The sequence below is a fragment of the Papaver somniferum genome, chromosome 9 (genome assembly GCF_003573695.1).
Source record: "Papaver somniferum cultivar HN1 chromosome 9, ASM357369v1, whole genome shotgun sequence".
Classification (NCBI taxonomy): domain Eukaryota; kingdom Viridiplantae; phylum Streptophyta; class Magnoliopsida; order Ranunculales; family Papaveraceae; genus Papaver; species Papaver somniferum.
The window spans coordinates 88,479,841-88,502,467 of record NC_039366.1 but is presented as its reverse complement, the minus strand read 5'-3'; the positions used below and the strand labels follow the sequence as shown (position 1 = coordinate 88,502,467).

Genomic DNA, 22,627 nt, shown 5'->3' with positions numbered 1-22,627 from the left:
TTGTGTTTGTATAGTGGGAACGACATGACTAGGGAATCTCTAAAGGATGTTCTACGAACCTGTTGAAAGGGTTCAGAGGCAGAATAACCAGTGTATCTCGCGGGGATATTTTAGGAATTATCCAGAAGCCTCGATAAGTCGAGTAGGGTCCTAGAATAGACATGACCAGTGTATCTCGCGATGATGTATTATGAATGAGTCTTTGATCTCAAATAGAGGAGAGTCGTGTTTACGGGAGACATGAATGTCTTCACTCTGAGTCATAAGCCAGTCGGGGACATTTTTACGCATCTACAAAGCCTGCATGACCAGCAGTATCTCGTCGAGATGTATACTAGGAATCATGGCATCACAACCAGTCGTGTCTCGCGAAGACATGCTGAAATCATGGTTTTTCTGGGTTATAAGTCGGTCGTGGATGTTCTTACGCTCTGCGGAACTTACGCGACCAGTAATATCTCGTTGAGGATGTGCATTAGGAGTCACGATATCACTGTCAGCAGTGTCTCGCGGGGACGTATACTAGAAATCGTGGGTGTAGTGCCTTGAGGACCAAGGGCTTAGTCTCTCCCGTGAGAGTTGAGTTTTGGTCTACAGGGATGAGTTTGTATTTTGACGATGAGAATTGAGCTTGTCTTAAGAGCTCCCTTTTTACGTCCAACTCTCTCTCATTTTGGTCTTTGTTGAAATTTGAAGACAGCTACCGGCTCAGAACGATGACTCACCCTATAGTCATGGAATTACCATTTTACATCTGGTCTTGAAATGACACTTTTGCCATTCATCTAAATTTCACCATCTAAATTTGCGTTTGTATTAGGGTTGTCAATGGGTCCGGGTCCTCCCGAGTATCACTAGACTCAGGCCCTACTTATAAAAGTCGGCTCCAGTTCTTAGCGGTTCCAGGTCCGATTCCTAGATTTATGGACCCAGAACCGGAGCCGTTTAAAGTCCTGGGTACCCGTTGGGTATTAAAAAAACTATAAAGAAAATCTTTAAAACTTAATTTCTTTCTCTTTTTAACTTGATCTAAATTATTTTTATAAAATATTATTATTATTTCTTTATTAATGTACTAGAAAAAGACTAAATATAAGAAAAAATGAAAAATCAAATCAAATCAAAGCCAAAACTAACAAACTACTTATAATTTTACTAATTAAAAAGATGAATAAAAGGAAGAATAATCAGGTATCCGACGGGGATTACCCGTTTGGACCCGTTAACATTCGGGTCCAATCGAGTAATTATCCGCCGGGTCCTAAGTTGTTAATGGGTCCGGCTTTAGGACTCAGAACCGGATTCGGTTCCGATTCCGGATAATGGGTATCTATTCACAACCCTAGTTTGTATGATTAACCAAAATCTTGTGCAAGTATTTCAGTGAGTGAATACATTACAACCTCCGACAGCCGACCAACCTATATCAACTACCCTCTCTCTAAATTGATTGCTTTGAATGCCCATAATATGGCAATAAGGGGAAGGACCAGGAAGTCCACTGCGTAGCAAGATGGATCTAATTTCGACTGTCTTGTAAAGTCGTCATGAGTAGGTGAGGGATGCCCCCTTTTGAAAATCAAATAGTCTTGACTATCTTCTTCTCTTGTTCCATAAAGGAGGATAATCTCATAGAAATACTGATTGCATAAATTAATGGTTGATCAGATGAAACGTGAGAAAAATGACGAGAAGAGATTTTTTTTCTTCTGAGAAAACATATTGTTCCATATGAGGACATCAAGTTTTACCACCAATATAAACCCTATGATGAATTGCTCGGGATTAGGGTGTTTAATGAATATCCGAAACTTTGAAATTTGTCTGAAATAGCATTCAAAATATCAAATATCATACGAAAATGTAACTAATCCGACAGCGTTCCACATTCAAATTATTTGCATCCGGAATTTCGTGAATAACATATTATACGTGCAAAAATATGTCACCACATTTGATGTTTTCTTTTTCCTTTCTTTTTTAAAACAAAAAAAAATCATTTAATAATCTTTCTTTTAAATTTCATCATGTAATATTAATTTTTTTTGCAAAAATACAAATAATTTATAATTTTGAATTGGACATTATATGGTATCTCGACAAAAATTGGAAGATGAACTTCGAAGTGAATAAAACTACATTCATTCAGATTCTGATCGAATTCAGATAGTATATGATATTTTCGCTTCAGATTTGAATACAGTGTTATTTGCATCCGAAATCCGAATGCATCCGTTTATACCTTTTGTTTGTACCATATAGTTTGTATATGGGTTCAAGTGTCGTAGCCCAATAATTATACGCAGTATTGGGCCCTTGGGTAAAAAAAAAATGGAACGGTGATTATAGCCCAATCAGCAATTATCCTTCTACAACAAAACACCAAGTACATATTCAATGGAGATTAGAGATCTTTAAAGAGAGAGACAGAGAGATTCAGTTGTTGAGAAGATCATATACATATTAAAACCTGGAAGTTGCAGATCCTTATAAAAAGAGGGATCAGTTGCTAAGGAAACGAGACACATATTCAAAACCTGGAGGTTAGAAATCCCTAGAAAAAGAGGGAGTCAAAGAAGACCAGGTATAACATGGAAGTTAGAGATACAAAAAAAAAGAAAAAAAAAAGTAAATTGGTTAAGACCAGGATGAACCTGGAGAGCATTTGGTCCAGATACATAGTCAAAATGTATCCAGGAAAATATTGAACTGGACAAAATTCCTCCACAACTTATAAATAGAGGTGGAATTTCAATTAGAAAGGTACACATTTCTAATCCTTCTCTCTCCATAAAAACATACTTAGAGCTCTTACTCATTGAGGCATCAGAGTGTCTTTGCAGGTACCCTCGACTTTCATTCATTAACAATTCTTTGAGAGCCAAAGCTTTAGGAGAGATGATTCATCAAGCAGTTGTAAATTCCCCATCCATTAGGAACGCATCACGAGGAATTCTACTAAATCATTTAGCGGTTCATATTTCATCGTCAGAAATCACAACTTCCATCAAGGACGCATCTTGAGGAAATTGTAGAATAATCGAGCGGCTGAAATCTCATCATCATGTGAAAATATCGAGGATTGTTGTAGGAATATATTTGCTACAACATCTTTTGGCGTCTACCGTGGGGCAGAAGGAATCATAAAAAAAAAACAAGATCCATGGTTGCATCACAAGCAAGATGAAGTGACGGGAATGCCAAAATGGATGCTAGAGTACGAGGAATTCAGAGCGATGGTTATCAGAACTTTGAGAAGGAGTTGAAAGATCACTGGCAACAACAATATCAGGTTGTCCGTTTGGAGAACTCATCTCCCAGGGATAAGTAAGGAAATCGTTGGGTACTGCATTACAACTCCTCCTTTAGGTTAAGGTACCAATCTGAACATATCATCAAGAAATATGGTTCAACATCAAACAAACATGATACTCGCATCCAAACTCTCTTACCAACATAGGATTTTGTTTAGCCTTGCGTGTTAAACAAGTGGATAGGACCAGAGCGACACTTGTAGATCTAAATCTGCACGAAAGATTGCAAAAGTTGGAGAAGGAAACAGACTACTAAAGGCCTAGTTAGTTAATAGGCCGCAAAGGGGAAATACCCATCACTTTGAATTTATCACTCCATACTAGCGCGCACGACCTTCACATGAGGATTTTCGGGCACAACATGTGTCGAATGGTCACCATAGGATACACGGGTCCTAGAAAGGCAAGATTCCGAAGAAGATAATGTTTCAACGGAAGATCGATGACCAAATGATCGCTACGAAATCCATCGCATTGTCGAGGAATCATAACGACAAATCAGGTTATAGCCACTTGCAAAACAACTGGCACGAGTAGGAGGAATGCCTCGACGAGCGGAAGCTAAATGATTACCTTAAAGAACGAAATCGAAATGAACATAAGACGAAAAAGAAACATAAAATAAAAATCGTCGTTCCTCGGTGTCGCCTGCAAATGAGAGCCAATAACCTTAGATGGCTTACATGGGAGTATCTGCAATGTATTCCACCATGGATGCAATTTTCAGTGACAGTTAAAAGAAAGACAAGCATGCACCATACCCATGTGAGGATGGTAGTTGTCAACAATGACACGCCTAACGACATGAACATCAACTATCAGCGTTAGTTGCAATACAATTAGCATATTCATGCTTTCTTAACCTAGCATCGCAAAAATTCATCGCTCAAGTTGTATACTCATAGGAAATCAACTAAAAACATCCAACTAATCACTAGGCCAATTCCAACGTTACTTGATCGTTCCAGAACTGAGCTTTCCTAGGCACGCCCTTGGTCCATCAATCAAACTCAAGACTTCCCCAACTATGTAACTCATATATCCAGCATTCCTCGTTGATCCAACTAGTGAACTAGCTCTCAGATCCAATCAACGATCTTTTTATTTTGGATTGATCCAAGTTCAAACTTGCACGAGTTTAAAACAATCAGACTACATACCTTTGTTAATTTTACTCACAATAGTCAAATAGCTGGGGGAGTTTTGGGAAGCACTGTACCTGATAGATAAACTAGCATGAATGAAGTTATATTGAGCGGGGAGCAGCAAAATAATGCCCAAAACTTGGAACTCCGGCAACTTGGATTAAAGTTGACTATTGACTACGAGATGCGTATTTCGATGTTGGATCTATTCGCGCCTCATAAGATAACCCTAAACGATTGCTCAGTTTGTTTACATTATTCGTATTTTCTAGTCCTACAAAAAATATACAATTCATACACAGATGCACAATTGATAAACAAATGCATGATCCACACACTTCGATACTAGCCAGATTCATTTACCAATAACACTCGCATAGCTAAAATCTGACACAAACTTCGGGAATACTAGACAAAGTAGTTAAATAACAACTCTCGCATCGCTAGCACCGATCCCAACTTGGCTTTGATTATAAGAAACATTTCAAAAAATATTCTTTGCACGGTTTAGTCAATACTTGCGCAAATTTGCAAGCAAGCTAAACCGGTTTAGCTCAGGCTCAAGAATAGCAAGGACCTATTCCATGGGCAATGGAACCCCATATCAAGGCAGTGAAAACCAAACCAACTTGACTTTGATTAGAGAAAAATCCTTGCACTGTCTTAGCCAATACTTGCGCAAATTTGCGACCAAACTAAACCTAAACCGGTTCAGCGCAGGCTCAAGAATAACAAGGACCTTGTTTCATGGGCAATGGAACCCCATTCTCAGGGCAATGAGAGTTCATTATACGATTAAAACAAAACGTTTTATAAAGAAGTTTTGCTGGATCAGAAGCTAGAGCTCCACAAAAATTATAAAGAATATAAAATTACATATATAAGATTTATCAGAGGTGGAACGAACTTTGTGAGGAAGCTTTTATGGAGCGAAGTAGAAAAAATTACATACGGAAGCATTGTTAGGGAAGGAGTAAGAGTGAAAGAACACAAAAAGAAAAATAAAAACAAACAAACCAGTTCGCGAAAAAAGTCCGATGGAGTTAAAAAAAAATATATGAAGAAAATTTGTTAGAGCAGGAGCAAAAAACAATGTTGCAAAAACAAGTTAATTGGAGCGGGAGCGAAAGGAAATCAAACCAATTTGCGAAGAAGCTTTGACGTAGTCGAGGAAAAAAAATTAATGCAGAAGCTTTGTTGGAGCTGGAGGGAAAGAGGAAATAAAAAATTATTTGCATGAAGAAGCCTTACTAAAAATGGAGCGGAAGAGCGAGGAGATGCAAAAAAAAATCTGCAAAAGCAAAGATGGAAAGAAAAAAAAAACGTGATATATATATATAATCAACTATATAATATGAAGATATCAAAGGATTGAGTTTCAGATTTAACTCATGCTCCCCTCACTGGGTTTGAGATATAGTGAAACATCATTAGAAAAAGTAATAAAGAACGTCACTATCAAGCTCTCAATACATGAGTAGTTATGATATTTTTACAACAAGGCATCCAAAAGGCGCGGATCACATCTCGGTATCGCCATCCTTGGCGGCATAATGATTTAACTTATGTCTCCGACTTAATGGACAATGATGGAAAATGGAATAAAAACTTAATTGAATATGTTTTTCCTGCTAACATAGCCACAATAATTCAGTATATATATATCAACTCAAACGGTCAGGACAGATTAAGGTGGCTAGGTACAAATGCAGGGGAATTCTCTATGAGATCAGCATATATAATTTTGTCGCATGAGGATAGTAATAATGGAGAGAAATTATGGAAGCAGATTTGGCATCTAAAAACAATTCTCAGGGTTATTATGTTTACTTGGAAAATGGCGGAAGATGTTCTTCCTTTTAGAGCTAAAATGAATTCAGTATTAAATCACGTGGATTCATCATGTCTGTTGTGTAATTCTAATGTTCCAGAAACATCATTCCACCTATTTACCTCTTGCAATTTCACAAGAGCTGTGGGGTTTTGGTATTGGAATCCAAATGCCACCATGTAATAGTGATTTTTTTAACTGGGTTAAATCTTGGTTTTCACCTGTTCTATGGAACTGGAAAGAGACTTTCAGTATTATTTGTTGGAAAATTTGGGATCATAGAAATGATGTCAACTTTCGGAGAATGAAACCGGACCCATTACACTGCATCAAAGAGATTACCATGTTTTTAGATGGGTGGAAAAAATATGTTGATACAACTGTACAAAAAAGAACAAAAATTAGGAGGAAGATAAGTTATAGAAATGAGACTGATGTTAGTTTCAAGCATGAAATTATATATGTGGATGCTTCTTTTAATGAGGAGGATGGTTCATATCGGACTGAAATGATTTATTGGAAGAATAATTAAATAGTTGATATCTTTTTCTTTTCAGGGCATACTACAGGGTCAACAACAATAAAAGGATTAGCAATTTAAGGAGCGGTCTGTTGGGCGCAAAAGCTGCATCTAAATAGCATACAAATAAGAACAGATTGCAAGGACGCAGTAAACTTTTCGAATAACATGCCATCTTTTTGTGATTGGAGAACGAAAGATATTCTAAGGGATGTCTCAACTTTTTTGTATAATGTTCCTTTTATAAATAGGCAGGGTAACAGGGAAGCAGACAAGCTAGCAAAATGAGTCGAAAGAAGCAGAAATTTATTGATGAAAATAACTCAAGTAGTATAATTTTGAAGAACAAAGTACTACTTAACATTGTAAATAAGCAGGATATTTTGTTGTACAGTTCCTAGTCTTTTGAAATAAAACTTTCTTTTATTAAAAAAACAAACAAACAAGGATATATACTTCATGGAAGCAATATGCCAGGTTTTTCCAAACAGTGAAAATGTAACACTACCACATTACGAGAAGAAATCCTTTCGTCATGCAGGCATCTATGGCCTTACCTCACAAGTGGACACTTAACTCTTTCTCTCATCGCAAGCACATAATCTAATCAAGTCTTGCACCAATGCGACCACGAACTCTTGTCTCAAAAATGAGACTAACACCGGTTGTTGATCCAAAAGAGCCACATATTATCCAAGAGATGTGGCAACATGTTATAGCATTCGATGCAGTAGCCTTGTCACATTGCAAAGAAAAGACCTTGTCGTAATGCAACAAAAAGACTTGTTACGGCAGCAAGTACAATCATCAAGACTCGTTCATGTTAAACCCGGAGAACTCAACCCACAATACCAACACCAAGTGCAACCTTGTTCGCAAGCAGACTACCATGTCATTTCAACAAGTAGCTTTGGGGCGTGTGAGTAAAATGCCGAAACAGATAACCGAAGGGACTCTTTTCTTAAACCATCAACAAATTGAGGTTTAAGAGGGGGCGATGTTTGTACCGTATAGTTTGTATATGGGCCCAAGTGCCCCATCCCAATAATTTTACCTAGTATTGGGCCCTTGGATAAAAAAGATATGGAAGGATGATTATAGCTCACTCAGCAATTATCCTTCTACAACAAAACACCAGGCACATATTCCAACCTGGAGGTTAGGGACCCCTAAAAAGAGGGAGAATCAGTTACTGAGAAGACCAGATACATATTCAAACCTGGAAGTTGCAGATCCCTAGAAAAAGGGGGATCAATTACTAAGGAGATCAGCTACATATTCAAACCCTGGAGGTTAGAAATTCCTAGAAAAAGAGGGAGTCAAAGAAGACCATGTAATAACCTGGAAGTTAGAGATCCAAAAAAGGTAAATTGGTTTGGATCAGGATGAACCTGGAGAGCATTTGGTCCAGATACATAGTCAAAATGTATCCAGGCAAATATTAAACTGGATACAATTCCACCACAACTTATAAATAGAGGTGGAATTTCAACTAGAAAGGTACACATTTCTAATCTTTCTCTCTCCATAAAACCTACTTAGAGCTCTTACTCATTAAGACATCGGAGTGAGAGCCAAAGCTTTAAGATAGATGATTCATCAAGCAGTTGTAAGTTCTCGTTCATCAGGAACGCATCACGAGGAATTCTATTAAATTGTCCAGCGGTTCATATTTCATCATCAAATCACAACTTCCATCAAGAACGCATCTCGATGAAATTGTAGAATCATCGAGCGGCTAAAATCTCATCATCAAGTGAAAATCTCGAGGAGTGTTTCAGGAATATATTTGCTACAACATCTTTTTTCTGGTGTGTTGCAACTTGCAACATAATGAGATATTGCGCAAATCAATCTTTATGTACAGGTTCAAGTTTAGAGAAGCTTTAATAATGAAATTACTATTCTACAGGGTAGTTCTACTGCACCTCCTAGAGAATACCAAATCACGTTTCCCTAAATGATAACCTCTTCTACTCAATGCACTGTGCTTGTAAACAGAGGAGTTCCTTGCCTGTTTACAGTTCAATCTATATAATATGGTATAACACTATTCTCATTCACGGCATATTAGAAGGCTGAGAGATGGCAGTACTTAAGATTTATGTCTTGGCTTTGGCATTACTAGTAATATCAGTTGAAATTCCAGTAACATTATCTAGTGATCATCATCTAGTGTATTCCGCAGCAAATGATGATCAAAGTTGCAGTGATAATTTACAAAGTTTAGTAGCACAGTGTACTAACTATGTAATGAAGTTGGTACCAAGAATTGCACCATCTACTGCATGTTGTTCCATCGTAAACAAGATTGATTCTGGTTGTGTTTGTAGCCATGTCACTAAAAGGGTGGAAAGTCTAATCAGTATGGACAAAGCTGTTTTCGTTGCTAATTATTGTGGTAGACCACTTCCTCATGGATCCCAGTGTGGAAGTAAGTCTTTTCCAACTCTTTCTTTTTCTTTTTTGTATTGTCGAATTAGATCTCGCTTCCATTTTTATGTTTTTTCTCTTGCTTGCTTATTGTGTATGCATCTCTATTTTAACTTGCAGGTTATACAGTTCCAGCTGCTTGAAAATTGTGAGCAGAGAAGAAAGAAGAATAGTTTTTACTTGGGGTTAGAAATCAATGTAATAAATGACTACGGTTAATCACCATAGTCATATATTTAACACGATTACAGCGTTACATAATCAGATAAACCCTGTCTATGGCATAATAAACCCTGTCTGGCTAAAATAATCACCAACCATCACTGAACATCCAAGTCATGAATAATGCTTAGTGTCCGTTAGTGTCCCATATCGTATTCTACGGGACACTATGTGACGTGTCCATCGCGTTGTCAACAAGTGTCGTAACCGTGTCCTGTCCGATCATATGTCCGAACGGTTACATCACCTTTTTAGGCGTGTCCTTGCAACATAGCCCACAACCTTTACTATCTCAAATCCTGCTGGCATTAAGATCTTCACGTGATTAGGAATTAATACGTAATAATCACATCTGTAGATTCATTAGAAGGCTTTTGATGGATTAAAAGTACTATGAAGGATGGATGAACTGTGCATATACGCAATTGGAATATACTGTGCCTCTCTAAGTTTTACATGTACACCAAAACTTCTGTTTTTTTCAATGCAAAATGCCGGAACTTGGAAGTAGCGTTACGATTACTTGCTCTACATTAATAGATAACTATATTCAGAACAAATAGTAAATCTATGAGCTTTTCAATGCTGACAAGGCTTCCTTAGTAGTGGCTGAGATAACAGCATCCGAGGCATTGGGCAAATAATAGTATTTTCCTGTCCAAATGAAATTGTTAAGCTCAGTGCTGAAAACCGAACAAGATTTTCTCTCGTCACAATGGTTATTATTATCTAAGTTCGTACGTGATCCCCATACCTTGAGCGACTCTAGCAATTTCCTTCGCAAAACCTGTTGAAACGAACTTATTTTCGGTGTCGATCACAAGAAGAGACATCCCTGACTTGAAGATCTTTCCAGCAACTTCTAAAATTTCATCCTACATGAGCACCATAAAATGAGATGTCACACAAAAGTAATGAGATGTAACAAATTCAATTTCAGGACCACGGAACAAGTAGAAAGCGTTTAAGTTTTTAAGCAAAAGACCACCAAGGAGATTCACCTTTATTTCTTGTGAAGTAGGTCTAGGTGCATCTGAAGCAGCAGCAGCTTCAGGATCATTAGATCGCTTGAGCGTTATGTTAGCTCTTCCATCTGTAATTGCAACGATCATAATACGCCCAACGTCACCACTTTTCTCGGCATTCAATCCAACCCTGACAGCCTATGAAATAGTAGATAAGATGACAAATGGATCAAATAGATCAGATGGTAGATAATAAGAGAAATAAAGAAACTCATAAGGTTTTTGTGCGACTCGGTGTACCGTTGTGAGGCCATGAGCTAAAGGAGAACCGCCACCACATGGGAGCCTTTCTAGACGATTTCTTGCCATTGCAATTGACCTAGAAGGAGGCAGAAGCACCTCTGCGCAATCTCCACGAAAAGGTATAATAGAAACCTGAATGAAATTTTTAAGTGGTACGATAGTTAAAAAGGTGAATGCTTGTGCCTGAGTATGTCAAAAACAAAGTGAGACTGCAATCAAACCTTAATGAAGAACATATATATCAGATGGGGATTACAAGAATCTTCATGAGAACAACTTAATCAAAGCACTTGCATCTAAAGCACCTTAAAACATAAAGTGCAACTGCCTCACACGTTAATATCTCTAATAACTGCTCTTACTTTTTCTGATTAACAAAACTAATTGTTAAGTTCAAATTTCAAGTAACTAAACCTAGTCATTTCCTTCTAATGTACAAATAGCTTGGCTAGTTTTCTTAACAATGCTTGGAAGTCAGCGACGTAAGAGCTTGAAATTGTAACTGTAACTTAGAGAACTGCCTGTGCATGATGGCATTCTCAGAAGACCTTACGGAACTGTACCTCATGAAAATTGTGCTTGGCATCATACCAAAAACTTAAGCACCAAGGACCTCAGATACATTACCCAGGATGGGTTCTTCCAAGGATAAACGGGATACATCATCACTATTACCTGTCACTGTTTCTTTCTTTTTTGCAGATCTAAATCTCTAACCACTCGCCCCCACACATGCCTAAATTATAGTGACATAAGTTTAGGAGCACAACTGTTCTAATGATCATCGATTCATCATACTAGAGCATAACTGTTCTAATGATTATCAACATAGCGCAAATCACATACTTATTTTTATGTAGAAGACTACCTGATCTCTGCTGGTATAACTCTCTGCCAGTAGCTTAAGTGCTGCACCTTTTGCATTTTGCATTCGATTCAGTGCCATGCTACCACTGGCATCGACAACAAAAATTACCTGCCATGAATTGAAAAGGTTAAGAGAACTTGATAGATCATATTGAGATGCAACAAAATTGAGCTAATGTTCATCTTTCGATGGATAATAGTTCTAAGCAACACCCAAAAGTGCAAATGTGTGATCCTAGATAAATGTGTTAAACAACCGAATGTCACTAAAATTTCCATAATAAAGAAGTCGAATAGAAGTTTAAGATCACTAATTTGGTGTTATTTGTTAATCCTCAATGCAAGCGTTTTTAAATTTTCCAGAATAAGAATAAGTAAGCTTTGAATTTATGTGGTGGGAAAAGTATTGATAGCTGAAGTGAAGAGCATGATATTACCAAAGCCCCCGCTTTCCTTGCCATTCGTTTAGCCCTCATATCACTTTTCTCTACATACACCTTTTTGTTTCCAGTGTCCTGCGCTCTTCGCAACTTCTGATATGGTGCAGCAGCTCTAAGGGTTGCATCAACAGCTAGTCTTTTTACCGGGCCCTGCTTGAAGATCACAAATCATGTTGTAGGAAAAACGAGGTAATAAAAAATGAGGGTAGCTTCTAGGTACACCATTTTCCAAAAATTCATCATGTCAGAACAAAGCCCCTTTGTGTTTGATACGGCATTCCTTATTATGCAGTTCTCATTACATGACCATTCAAAGAGGTCTTTGTTCTCACCTCAAGGCGAGGTTATTGGGTCTAGTCTCGAGGACAAAATATGCACTTCGGCATTGATGCCACTTGAGGCTATAACCTTGACAAGTGATGTATTCAACGCCTTGTTCTGCAGCAATATAATTAATCTAAGAGGCTGAAACCTTTTTAAAAGATTCTGTTTATATCACACACCATCAAATCTGCTCAACCCACAACTTCCTAGTAGGGGAACATGGCTATATGGTAATTCATTAGATAACCTTTTACTTTCTATTTCAGAAACAGTTTTAGCTACTACTCTAAGTCTTCACTGTTGGAGTACAGAATACTTGCACACATGCTATATGACTAAGTCTAATCCATATCAGAGAGACAACATAACCTAGAGATAGTGCTTGGTACATCATATTTTGGTTATACCAATCTGATGGATTAGGAATGAAGAATAATGTTCACGAATTTTGTAACAAAAGAATGTAATAAAGAAAAGAACAAGTGTCTAATAATCACACCTTTGGAAGCATTGGCTTGATGTATCTCCCCCTATCCTCAGAAAATATAACATTCTTAGCTCGTCCGGCTTTTCCTTTCTTTCTTTGTGCTTGCTGTGCAAAGAAAAGAAGCTGTTCATCAACCAAACCACCGTCAGCATCAAAAATAAACTCCTCGGGTATTTGATCTTGCTGTTCATTCTCTTCATTGTCTTCATTGTCTTCCTTGTCTTCATTTTCTTCATCATTTTCCTCCTATAACAAAAATATAGTCAAGGTTCGTCATATTTGAGTTGCAACTTCATTTAACAGGAAATTCGATTTATAATTATGGACAGGGTATCGAAGTATTTAGTGCTGCAAATAAAATCAGAAAAAAACAGAGAAGGAAGTGATAATTGAAGTTCCTATAAACACGACAAACCTCATTCTCATTCTCTTCCTTCTCCTTCTGGTCCTCGGCACCTTCTTGACTTTGTGGAGGTGGAGGTGGAGGTGGAGGTGGCGGGTTTTGCTGTTCTTGTTGTTGGTTTTCATTGATGACTGAACGAGGAAGAATGACAAGCTCTACCTGCAAAAATTCAAAAAATTAAATGCAGACTCTTTAAATGAATTGATTGTAGACTCTTTTCATGTTAAAATGAGTCCATAATCATTTTTTTTTAAAAGGTTGCCAAACAGGTACGATTACAGAAAGAACAACTATCCCTGTGCTATTAATTGACAGCTCTCTTAAAGAAAAGTAATACTCAACAGCTTTCTTGAGGTCATCCACATTGACTCTTTCACGTCCCTCTATAGCAGCCAAACATTTAGCAACTCGGGCAGCATATAGCTCAGCTCTGTGCCCCTGTAAAACCCAAGATAATATTCCACAAAGATTTAGTGACAGTCTACAGAAACTCTAGCAATCCTTTTTCATTAAGTTCGGAATCTACTTAAATATGTGTGATTGTGTGTGGGTGTGTGTGTATGTATAAAACTAGTACAAAGGCATGTTGTTTTACAAATACATAACAGCAAATTGACCAGACATGATAATCGAAGATAAGATATGTTCTTTACTTCTTTCATCAGTTTCTATTTAAGTAATTAAAGTAAAAGTAGTAAAATTTTAACTGAAAAGATCTAACTCATTAGTAAACAAGAAACTGAAAGCTGATGTTCTCGAAAGTAACTAACAGAGTTTCTTAATACTAACCTGGCAAGAACCTCGTACGGCTTCCATAACCAAGTATTTCAATTGATCCCTGCCGACACGGACATCCTTCAAATACTCCCTCGCTAAAATGATCTGCAATGCTAGAAGATATGCAAATATTCAACTGTTAAATACTTCATTAGTCGAGTTTTTATATATCTTGAACGCTTAAAATACACATAAATTTGTAGAAATTGCCAGGAGAATAGTACATCAAATAAGATAATCAGGAGAAAAAATATTGACTCACAATCGCAAGATATTTTAAGACTCGGAAATTGTGTGCGCAATTTAGCTTAGTACAATTTATCCAGTAGCTAATTTATGATTATTTTTTTTAAAATAATAAATTAACCAAAAAATCCATGGACGAGGACGATTTTCTGCAACTCACATGCACATGTTCAAACAGGGGCAGGGTGTGAAGAAGTGGTGTTACACCCTTAGGTATGTTTTGTTGTTTTAAATATAACACGGGTTTGAGAAATCCTTACATTAAAAATTGAACTGACTATCTTAAAGACTTAAACGATGGAATGAACTTTTAATCATGAAATGAACTCCACCATCATCAGATCATAACCCCCGCCCATTCCCATTTTGGGCAGAAGAGATCTACTAATTCGTTGATTCCTGTTAGTAAGAGGAATCTTGAACTAAGCAATAGACCCTAGAAGCTAAAAAGGGTCCTGAAGTTGTGATACTCCTAAATGATCAATTAGTGGCTCATATTCTGAAAAGCAACACCTATTAGAAGAAGATGGCAGTGGTACTTGCCAAACTAAATTCAGGAATGAGGAGGCCAAACTAGATTCTATAGAGGAAGATGGCAGTACCAACACCAGGAATAGAAGTTTCTTACGTGAAGAGAGTAGCTTCACTTAAATATATCATAGCAACCTCTGTTATGCTAATAGAAGTTGGTAGTCAGCACATTTGCCTCGACGGCTGCAAAGGTACATTTGCATTCTTCCATAGTTGACAGTAATTAAAGGAACTCTCGTCAATAGTTCCATTTCCGCAAATAGTTTCACTAATGCAATTAGTCTGTCAGCAATTTATTGCTACTTCCTATTTCACATACCACAACAGATAGTGCCATCTCAATTAATCAATTAAAAATATGAGTCAACGGGGCTTTTCATCTTACAAATATATATACGTAATGCAAACCGTATGAATGCAAGCTTCAAAGTGATCCACAAGTAGGTAGTGCAGGTATAAAAACCACTGTCTAAGAAACAACAATTAGCTTACTGCAAAGTTACCTGCGTTCTTGCCAAATCTGTTTCTTCTTCCACCAGCTTAAAGACTTCAGTGGTACTCTCCTGAAATTTTGTGGCAATACCAACAGCTGCTACACGGTCATCAAAGCTCATCGGCAGATCTGCACTGTAAAACAACTCTGTGGTCTTAGAGATTTTTCTTTTTAGGAACTCGGTATCTATAAATCACCTCCTCATTTTCAAAAATAGAAACCAGTTTACTATCAGTGAGTGCTTTATATAGAGATATCCTGAGATGCAACTAAAAAGATCTACACAATTTCTCAAAGGTCTTCTTTTCTTTACCTTAAATTGATTGCAATACGATCTAACAAGTGTTCACGCACGGAGCCTTCTTCTGGGTTATATGTGGAGATTAGAAGTGGCTTGCATGGGTGGCGAAAGCTGATTCCCTCTCTTTCAACAATGTTAACTCCATCCGTAAGAACATTAAGAAGCAGATTACTGATCCCCTCATCCAACAGGTTTATCTCATCAACATATAAGACACCTCTATGAGCTTCAGCAAGAAGTCCCGGTTGGAACACAGTTGTGCCTGTCTTTACGGACTCTTCAACATCAACTGATCCTATAAGTCTATCTTCTGTTACTCCTAATGGTATCTGCACAAAATAGTAGTAAGGTCCAATCATAGAACCATAGAAGTGGCATCACTAGAGAGTTTTTACATGAGCAACAGGATAATACCTGAATAAAAGGAGCCCGAACAACCTCAGTCTTAACATTTCCAGCAGCATCATATTGTGCTTTTTCAGCTAGTCCATCTTCCCACCTTCCAGAATTAAACATCAAAAGTATAAACATTTGAAAAAAAGAAAGTTCATATATTTATAACAGTGAATTTAAAAATGTGGGACATCAGAAGCATGTATATGTGTCTTTTGGTTCCTTAGGCTTCACCGTTGTCTAACTCCCTATAAGTTCTTCCACTTTATTACTTTTCTGTTATCCCTCACTGTTGATTTTGTGGTTACTCAGTTGATCCTATGAAGGAAAGATGGTACTCTCTTCCAATTAGTCAATTTATCATACAGATTTGAAGCTCTTGAGAACATTTCTAGGAATTTGCAAACTGCTATGAACGTTACAGTATAAAACATGCAAAAGATCAACTAGTAAACATTGTAATATCTGATTCAGAGAGATTTTAAAATAAGGTATATTCTGATCTTAGTAATAAATTCCACTTTCCTGATCAATGAAGATTATCATTATTAACTATACACGTTGTCATTCCTTTAAATCGTTAGGCTTGTGAAGGATAATTCACAGCTTTTTATGGTTACTTTTGCAACATACTTTAGCTGTATGAATCAGTTGATAGAACGATCTCACCTTGCAGTAATGTGTATGCCAACCACAATAACTCGCACTCAATCCACAACTTTACTCTTAGGTTTACAGTTCTAAAACTGAAAACTGTTTATTCAAATATTTCAAGCTTATTCGGAGGTAGGACATGCATAGTACAAAAAATCAAGACAGTAATCTATAACCTTACTCTTCAGGGCAAGCTGGATCAGCATTTGATGTTGAACCGGCTACTACTTCAATTGGAGGAAGAATCGCATGCAACCCACGAGCCATCACTGTCTTTGCTGTTCCACGCTTACCAGAAATGGCAATGCCTCCAATTTCACGGTCAACGGCCCCAAGCAGCAAAGCAGTTTTAATGGCATCCTGTAACAAAATGATTTGAAAAGAAAAAGTATGAGAATGACACCAACTGCAAGCTTTGTACTGACTAGCCAACACTTGAATTGTCACTAATCAGTATATTTTTGCAATAGTTCAACTCTGAAAAAAATACAAAAACAGTGAAATTAGTGCCCAAAGTATATTTCTGGTCATTGCGAAAGATTAGATTTATGTACAGGGGTTAGTCGTGGGAGAGTTCGAGAGATTTTAATGTATTTAGGTTTTCTCCTGTTAGTCCTGAGGGAGTTTGAGGGAGTCTTTCCAAATCTCCGTTAGTCGTGGGGGAGTTTAGAGGAGTCTCCTAAACTCTCTAGAAAACACCTGTTAGTCACTGGGGAGTTTAAAAAAAGTTCTTGAACTCCCTGTTAGTCATAAAACCCTACAATACTAGGGAGTTGGTTGCTTTGGGGAGTTCGAATGAGTTTTTAGTGTATTTTGGTCTCACAACAAATCTCTCAAAAGAGTAGAGATTTGGGAAGGAGTTTGGTGCGTAGAAAACCATAGGAGAAAGAAGAGGAAACGTTTTTTTCCAGGTATGTTTTTTTTCTTCTTTGATCTCCATGATTGTTTATAATAGTTTGATTTGTGTACTATTTTGATTGTTTTTCATATCTTTGATATCCATGATTGTTTATTTTTATTGTGTGTATATTTTTTTGTGGGTACTCTCTCTCTGTCAAAACCCTAATTTGTGGTTCAAAAGATCTTGATAAGAAATTGCATGATTTGATTATAATGATATCTTTAAATTCAACCGTTGGAATATGATGAAATTTGAGTATGTCGTAGTTTACCTTGTTATAGAAGTACAGTAAAATTTTCACGCGGATCAGGTCACGTTTGCTACTGCAAAGCTTGCACAATATATGACTATGGTCTGCTGAGTTTAAATCCCGATGTTGAGTTCCCGAATAGGGGACTGATTCCTATTTATCTCATTCTCCGCTTATCGGACAAAGCTGAAATTTTAGTATGATGTTTGTATATATGAAGGTTACCTACTGTAGAAATTTCATGAGGTTCTGGTCAACTTAGGTACACCAAAGTGTGAGAAATCCGGAACTGAATTCAGTATGCACGTATTGAAAGTAGTCGGGTTCTGAGTAATGTATCTTTTTAATGAACCATTGGAATGCTATGATTTTTGAGTGTGTTGTGGAATATTGAGTTGTAAGTGTACCATAAAAATTTAAAGAGGATCGGGTAAGTATTAGTACTGCAAAGATTGGACAATCTGAAACTGTGTTTCGGTGAAACAGAATTCCTTTACAGCTATCTTCATAATTTGTTATGTCATCATGCATTAATTGGCTTGCTACTTTGCATGGGTGTCATTGAGAATCACTATCACTTGTTAAGTCATATTATTTAGACACATACTTCTCTTCTATTCTATATGCCAAAGTTCAACACAGTGGCGTACTTCATTCCGTATTGGCGTGTTTTAGCCAATTCATACGGTGCTTTTGTTATAATTATATCTTTATATTCAACCGTTGGAATATGATGAAATTTGAGTATGTCGTAGTTTACCTTGTTATAGAAATACAGTAAAATTTTCACGCGGATCAGGTCACGTTTGCTACTGCAAAGCTTGCACAATATATGACTATGGTCTGCTGAGTTTAAATCCCGAATAGGGGACTGATTCCTATTTATCTCATTCTCCGCTTATCGGACAAAGATGAAATTTTAGTATGATGTTTGTATATATGAAGGTTACCTACTGTAGAAATTTCATGAAGTTCTGATCAATTTAGGTACACCAAAGTGTGAGAAATCCGGAACTGAATTCTGTATGCACGTATTGAAAGTAGTCGGGTTCTGAGTAATGTATCTTTTTAATGAACCGTTGGAATGCTATGATTTTTGAGTGTGTTGTGGAATATTGAGTTGTAAGTGTACCGTAAAAATTTCAAGAGGATCAGGTAAGTATTAGTACTGCAAAGATTGGACAATCTGAAATTGTGTTTCGGTGAAACAGAATTCCTTTACAGCTAAGCCAACAAGTGCAACTCCATTTAAAATTCGTGAGAGTACACGATTTTATCCTTACTTTAAGGATTGCATTGGAGCTATGGACGGTACACATATCCCAGCAATGGTAGAGAAAAGAAATGCAGCCGTTATCGGAATCGACATGGAATTACATCTCAAAATGTGTTAGCGGTTTGCAACTTCGACTTGGAGTTCATATACGTGCTCAGTGGATGGGAAGGGTCTGCTCATGATTCGAAAATACTTAACGACGCAATGACAAAAAGAAATGGACTGAAAATACCGCAAGGTAATTTTACTTTTATCTAATGTGAAGTTTTGAGTTTTTTGGTTAAGTTATATTCGGGTTCTACTTGACGAAGTTTTCTTTTTGTGTTTTATTCAGGTAAATATTACTTGGGGATAGTGGGTTTGCAAACCGACGATATTGTTTAACACCATTTCATGGCCAACGTTATCATTTGAAAGAATTTTCTGGTACGGGTAATCATGCGAAAAAGGCTGAAGAATTATTTAACATGCGTCATGCTTCTTTGAGGAATGTAGTTGAAAGATTGTTCGGTGTTGTGAAGTCTCGTTTCTTGATCTTTAAGTCTCAACCTCCATTTCCGTATCAGGTGCAAGCGGAGATAATGACAGCTTGTGCAGGCCTACACAACTTCTTACGAAAAGAATGCCGTTCAGATGAGTTTCCGGTCGAGGAAGAGGAAGATAGCCCTCCATCAACGCTTGTAAATGACGATGAAATTTTGACACAACAAACTCAAGAACAACAACGTCAAGAAGCTAATGCATGGAGAAAGAGTATAGCGGATGATATGTGGGAAAATGTTCGTGAACAAAGGGAGTTAGAATTGTATGGAGACCGTTACATTGAAGGGAAAAAAAATTATCTCGTTGCACAAAATAACATACTATTGATACAGAGATATGATCATTTTCATTTATTTTTTTCTTTTGATTAAAGATCAATGTTATTTGCAAATAAGGGTTTATTGTTTCTTAAAAGAGAATGAGTTAGGAGTGAACTCTCTCAAACTTCCCCAAACTTCCCCAAACTCCCTCTAATAAACTCTCTCAAACTCCCTGCACTTCCCCAAACTCACTGAACTCAAAAACACAAAACTCTCTCAAACTTTCTGAAAATTCCTGAGATTTAAAATACACTCCACTCCCACGAAATCACTCAAGGACTAACCCCTCGTAATACCTATTCCATATCAGAAGTTACCCTTCATTTAAAAACAAATAATTTTGTCTCCGGAGAATCAGAATAAACGAAACCCATGGAAGTACGAAATGACACAGTTCACAATTAACCAGAACAGTTCTTACATTTCAAAATCGTTTGTACTGAAACCCATTTCCTTAAATCGTTACTAAGAGATATCAAGAAACTATAATTCTAAAGATAAACGCATCAGAAATGTGTGAAACTAAGTATTGCATGACAATTAACATTCATCAAAAGAAAAAAAACTAAAGAGTGAGAAATTTTCACCTGCCCAACAACAGCAGCTAATGGAAAGTATCGTCTCCCATAAGAACTTCTATCTGGTTTATCCGGAGCAACTACAGCTCCATTGGTAGATTCGATGGTCGCAGTGGCTAAGGGACGTAAAAGAGTTCGATTTCTCAAGCGAATAGTGTAATTGATGGGTCTGGAAGGAATGGAGAGGAATGGGTGTGATTTAAAGGAAGAGAAAATGGAAGATTGCAGGTTAGAGAGGGAAGGAGAAGAAGAAGGAGGAGGAGAATAGTTTGGAGGTGCGGAAGCCATAGTCATTGGAGAGACTTGAGTGAACTGATAACTGTTCCCTTATCCCTTGAGTGGATTTTAATTTTGTAGTATTAAAAAGTAATGGGTCGGATAACGGTACAGTCACATTTTACCCAGAGAGGATTTCACAAGATCAGTTGCTATTTCCCATCCTCGTTGTTGGACAAGGTAAGAATTGTTAGGGGCACCCTCCCCTGAAGGGTAAGTACAAAAAAAATTTTTTTTTTTTTTTTGAGAGAGAGAACAGTTCATTATTTATTAATAATCTTGAACTTTTCTGGGTTAAGCTAGCCCTATTGCATCATTCGTTACAATTACATTAAGAAAAGTTGGACATGAGTTGTCCCAAACATGGGTACAAATGTTTTCTTTTAGTTGTAATTGTTGTTGAGTTGCCAGGTTTGCTAATCCATCCGCGGCTTGGTTCGCTTTTTTGTAGGTGCGAGCTATAGAGAAGGGAGCAATGTGTTGTTGATGAAATCATATCTCTTATATCATATTTTGAATGATCCATGGTGCTTGTTCGCTATCATTCTTTAGTAGAGTCAATAGCGTTACGGAGTCTGTTTCAAAGAGGATATGTGTCCATCTTTGGGTACTCGCCATTCTTGTTGCTAGTAGGTAAGCCCACGTTTCTTCCACCGTAGTTGTAGTTATCCCTACTGGGGATGCCATAGCCATTATCACCTTACCCTGCGCATTTCTACAAATCCATCCAGCTCCTGCCTTTTCTGGCGGTTCTCCCGGTTTACCTTAGCTAGATCCATCCATGTTGATCTTCAGCCATTGTGTGGGCGGGGGCTCCCATTTAAACCACGTGATATTTGGACTTCTTCCTGCGGTGTTGTTTCCCTGTTGTAGTTGCTGGGATTCTCCTGTGGCATTGATTTTGTGCCTTGAGGCCCATTTATATTCTTGTCCCAGCAGTATGGCTATGTGGCTCGTCTGTTGCGGTGTCTGGATGTTGTTTTTGTATACCTGTTCATTTCGAGCCTGCCATATGCTCCAAATTGTGTAGCAGCATATAGTGAAGTCGTCTTCCCTGTCCGATAGTTTCATGAATTCTTCAAAGTCCGTAGGATTTCTAGTTGTGGATGCATTGGCCCTTTGTCCCTGGTTCTGTCTTCGAAGATCATGCATGTGTGTGTGGCATGGGTGATGTTGGGACACCGTATTTGGTATCGGATGTACTGGTAATATCAACTGTCCATATGGGTTGATTGAATTGTCCTCCAGGTTCAGGTGAGTGCAAACCAGCCTCCAGGTTTGTCTCGCTTTTATGCATTCGAACAGGCAGTGTTGCACTGTTTCTGGGACTAGGTGGCATATCGGGAAAATATCAGAGGTGGTGATGTGTCTAGTATGAAGGGTTTTGAAGGTCGGTAGGCCTCCATGGTTGACTTTCCATAAGAAAAGTCGTATTTTTTGCGGGCATTTAGCTATCCAGATTTGTTTGTATCCATTTATACCAAAGGTATGTGTGTTTGGATGTTGGAAGTTTTTGTTGGCTTGAGCGGTTGGTGTTGTTAGTACCTGATAACCACTTTTTGCCGTGTATTGTCCACTCCTTGAGTGGGGCCAAACAGGTTTATCTGCAATTGAAGGGTTTGGTATGTGGATACACCTAATCGAGTTGGCTACCTGGGTGGGGGAAATTTGATGTAATTGATGGATGTTCCAACTGAGAGAGTGTGGTTCTATGAGGGTACTTAACAGTAGGTCTCCTGCTGGTACTGCAGTTCCCAAATTTGGATGCATTAGAATCCAGTTTTCCTTTATTGTGGTCGTTTGTCCATCCCCGATTTGGATTGCATAGTTCCTC

At 37.6% G+C, this 22,627-nt stretch overlaps 2 protein-coding genes and 1 pseudogene across 2 annotated transcripts; 2 read left to right on the top strand and 1 right to left on the bottom strand.

The window, feature by feature from the left end:
- Positions 1 to 8,807: 8,807 nt before the first annotated feature.
- Positions 8,808 to 9,553, top strand: LOC113310229. The gene is made up of 2 exons (XM_026558826.1): positions 8,808 to 9,244; positions 9,364 to 9,553. The coding sequence occupies exons 1-2, from the start codon at positions 8,896 to 8,898 to the stop codon at positions 9,384 to 9,386; spliced, it is 372 nt and encodes a 123-aa protein (XP_026414611.1). The 5' UTR covers positions 8,808 to 8,895; the 3' UTR covers positions 9,387 to 9,553.
- Positions 9,554 to 9,832: 279 nt separating this feature from the next.
- Positions 9,833 to 20,838, bottom strand: LOC113310228 (magnesium-chelatase subunit ChlD, chloroplastic-like). Its single transcript, XM_026558825.1, has 15 exons — positions 20,527 to 20,838; positions 16,831 to 17,009; positions 16,017 to 16,101; positions 15,615 to 15,931; positions 15,312 to 15,435; positions 14,044 to 14,136; positions 13,597 to 13,692; positions 13,267 to 13,413; positions 12,864 to 13,097; positions 12,038 to 12,190; positions 11,602 to 11,709; positions 10,731 to 10,865; positions 10,467 to 10,628; positions 10,220 to 10,340; positions 9,833 to 10,119 (listed from the first exon to the last, which is right to left on the bottom strand). Exons 1-15 carry the CDS (start codon positions 20,809 to 20,811, stop codon positions 10,034 to 10,036), a joined length of 2,325 nt encoding a protein of 774 aa, XP_026414610.1. The 5' UTR covers positions 20,812 to 20,838; the 3' UTR covers positions 9,833 to 10,033.
- On the top strand, positions 17,046 to 19,843 carry LOC113309815 (annotated as a pseudogene).
- Positions 20,839 to 22,627: the final 1,789 nt, after the last annotated feature.

Coding starts and splice junctions, on each gene's coding strand:
- LOC113310228 (XM_026558825.1), bottom strand. CDS start 20,811: ATGACTATGGCTTCCGCACCTCCAAACTATTCTCCTCCTCCTTCTTCT. Junction 15,932..16,016: donor TTCGGGCTCCTTTTATTCAG/GTATTATCCTGT, acceptor TATTTTGTGCAG/ATACCATTAGGAGTAACAGA. Junction 13,693..14,043: donor CCGTACGAGGTTCTTGCCAG/GTTAGTATTAAG, acceptor TGGGTTTTACAG/GGGCACAGAGCTGAGCTATA.
- LOC113310229 (XM_026558826.1), top strand. CDS start 8,896: ATGGCAGTACTTAAGATTTATGTCTTGGCTTTGGCATTACTAGTAATA. Junction 9,245..9,363: donor TCATGGATCCCAGTGTGGAA/GTAAGTCTTTTC, acceptor TTTAACTTGCAG/GTTATACAGTTCCAGCTGCT.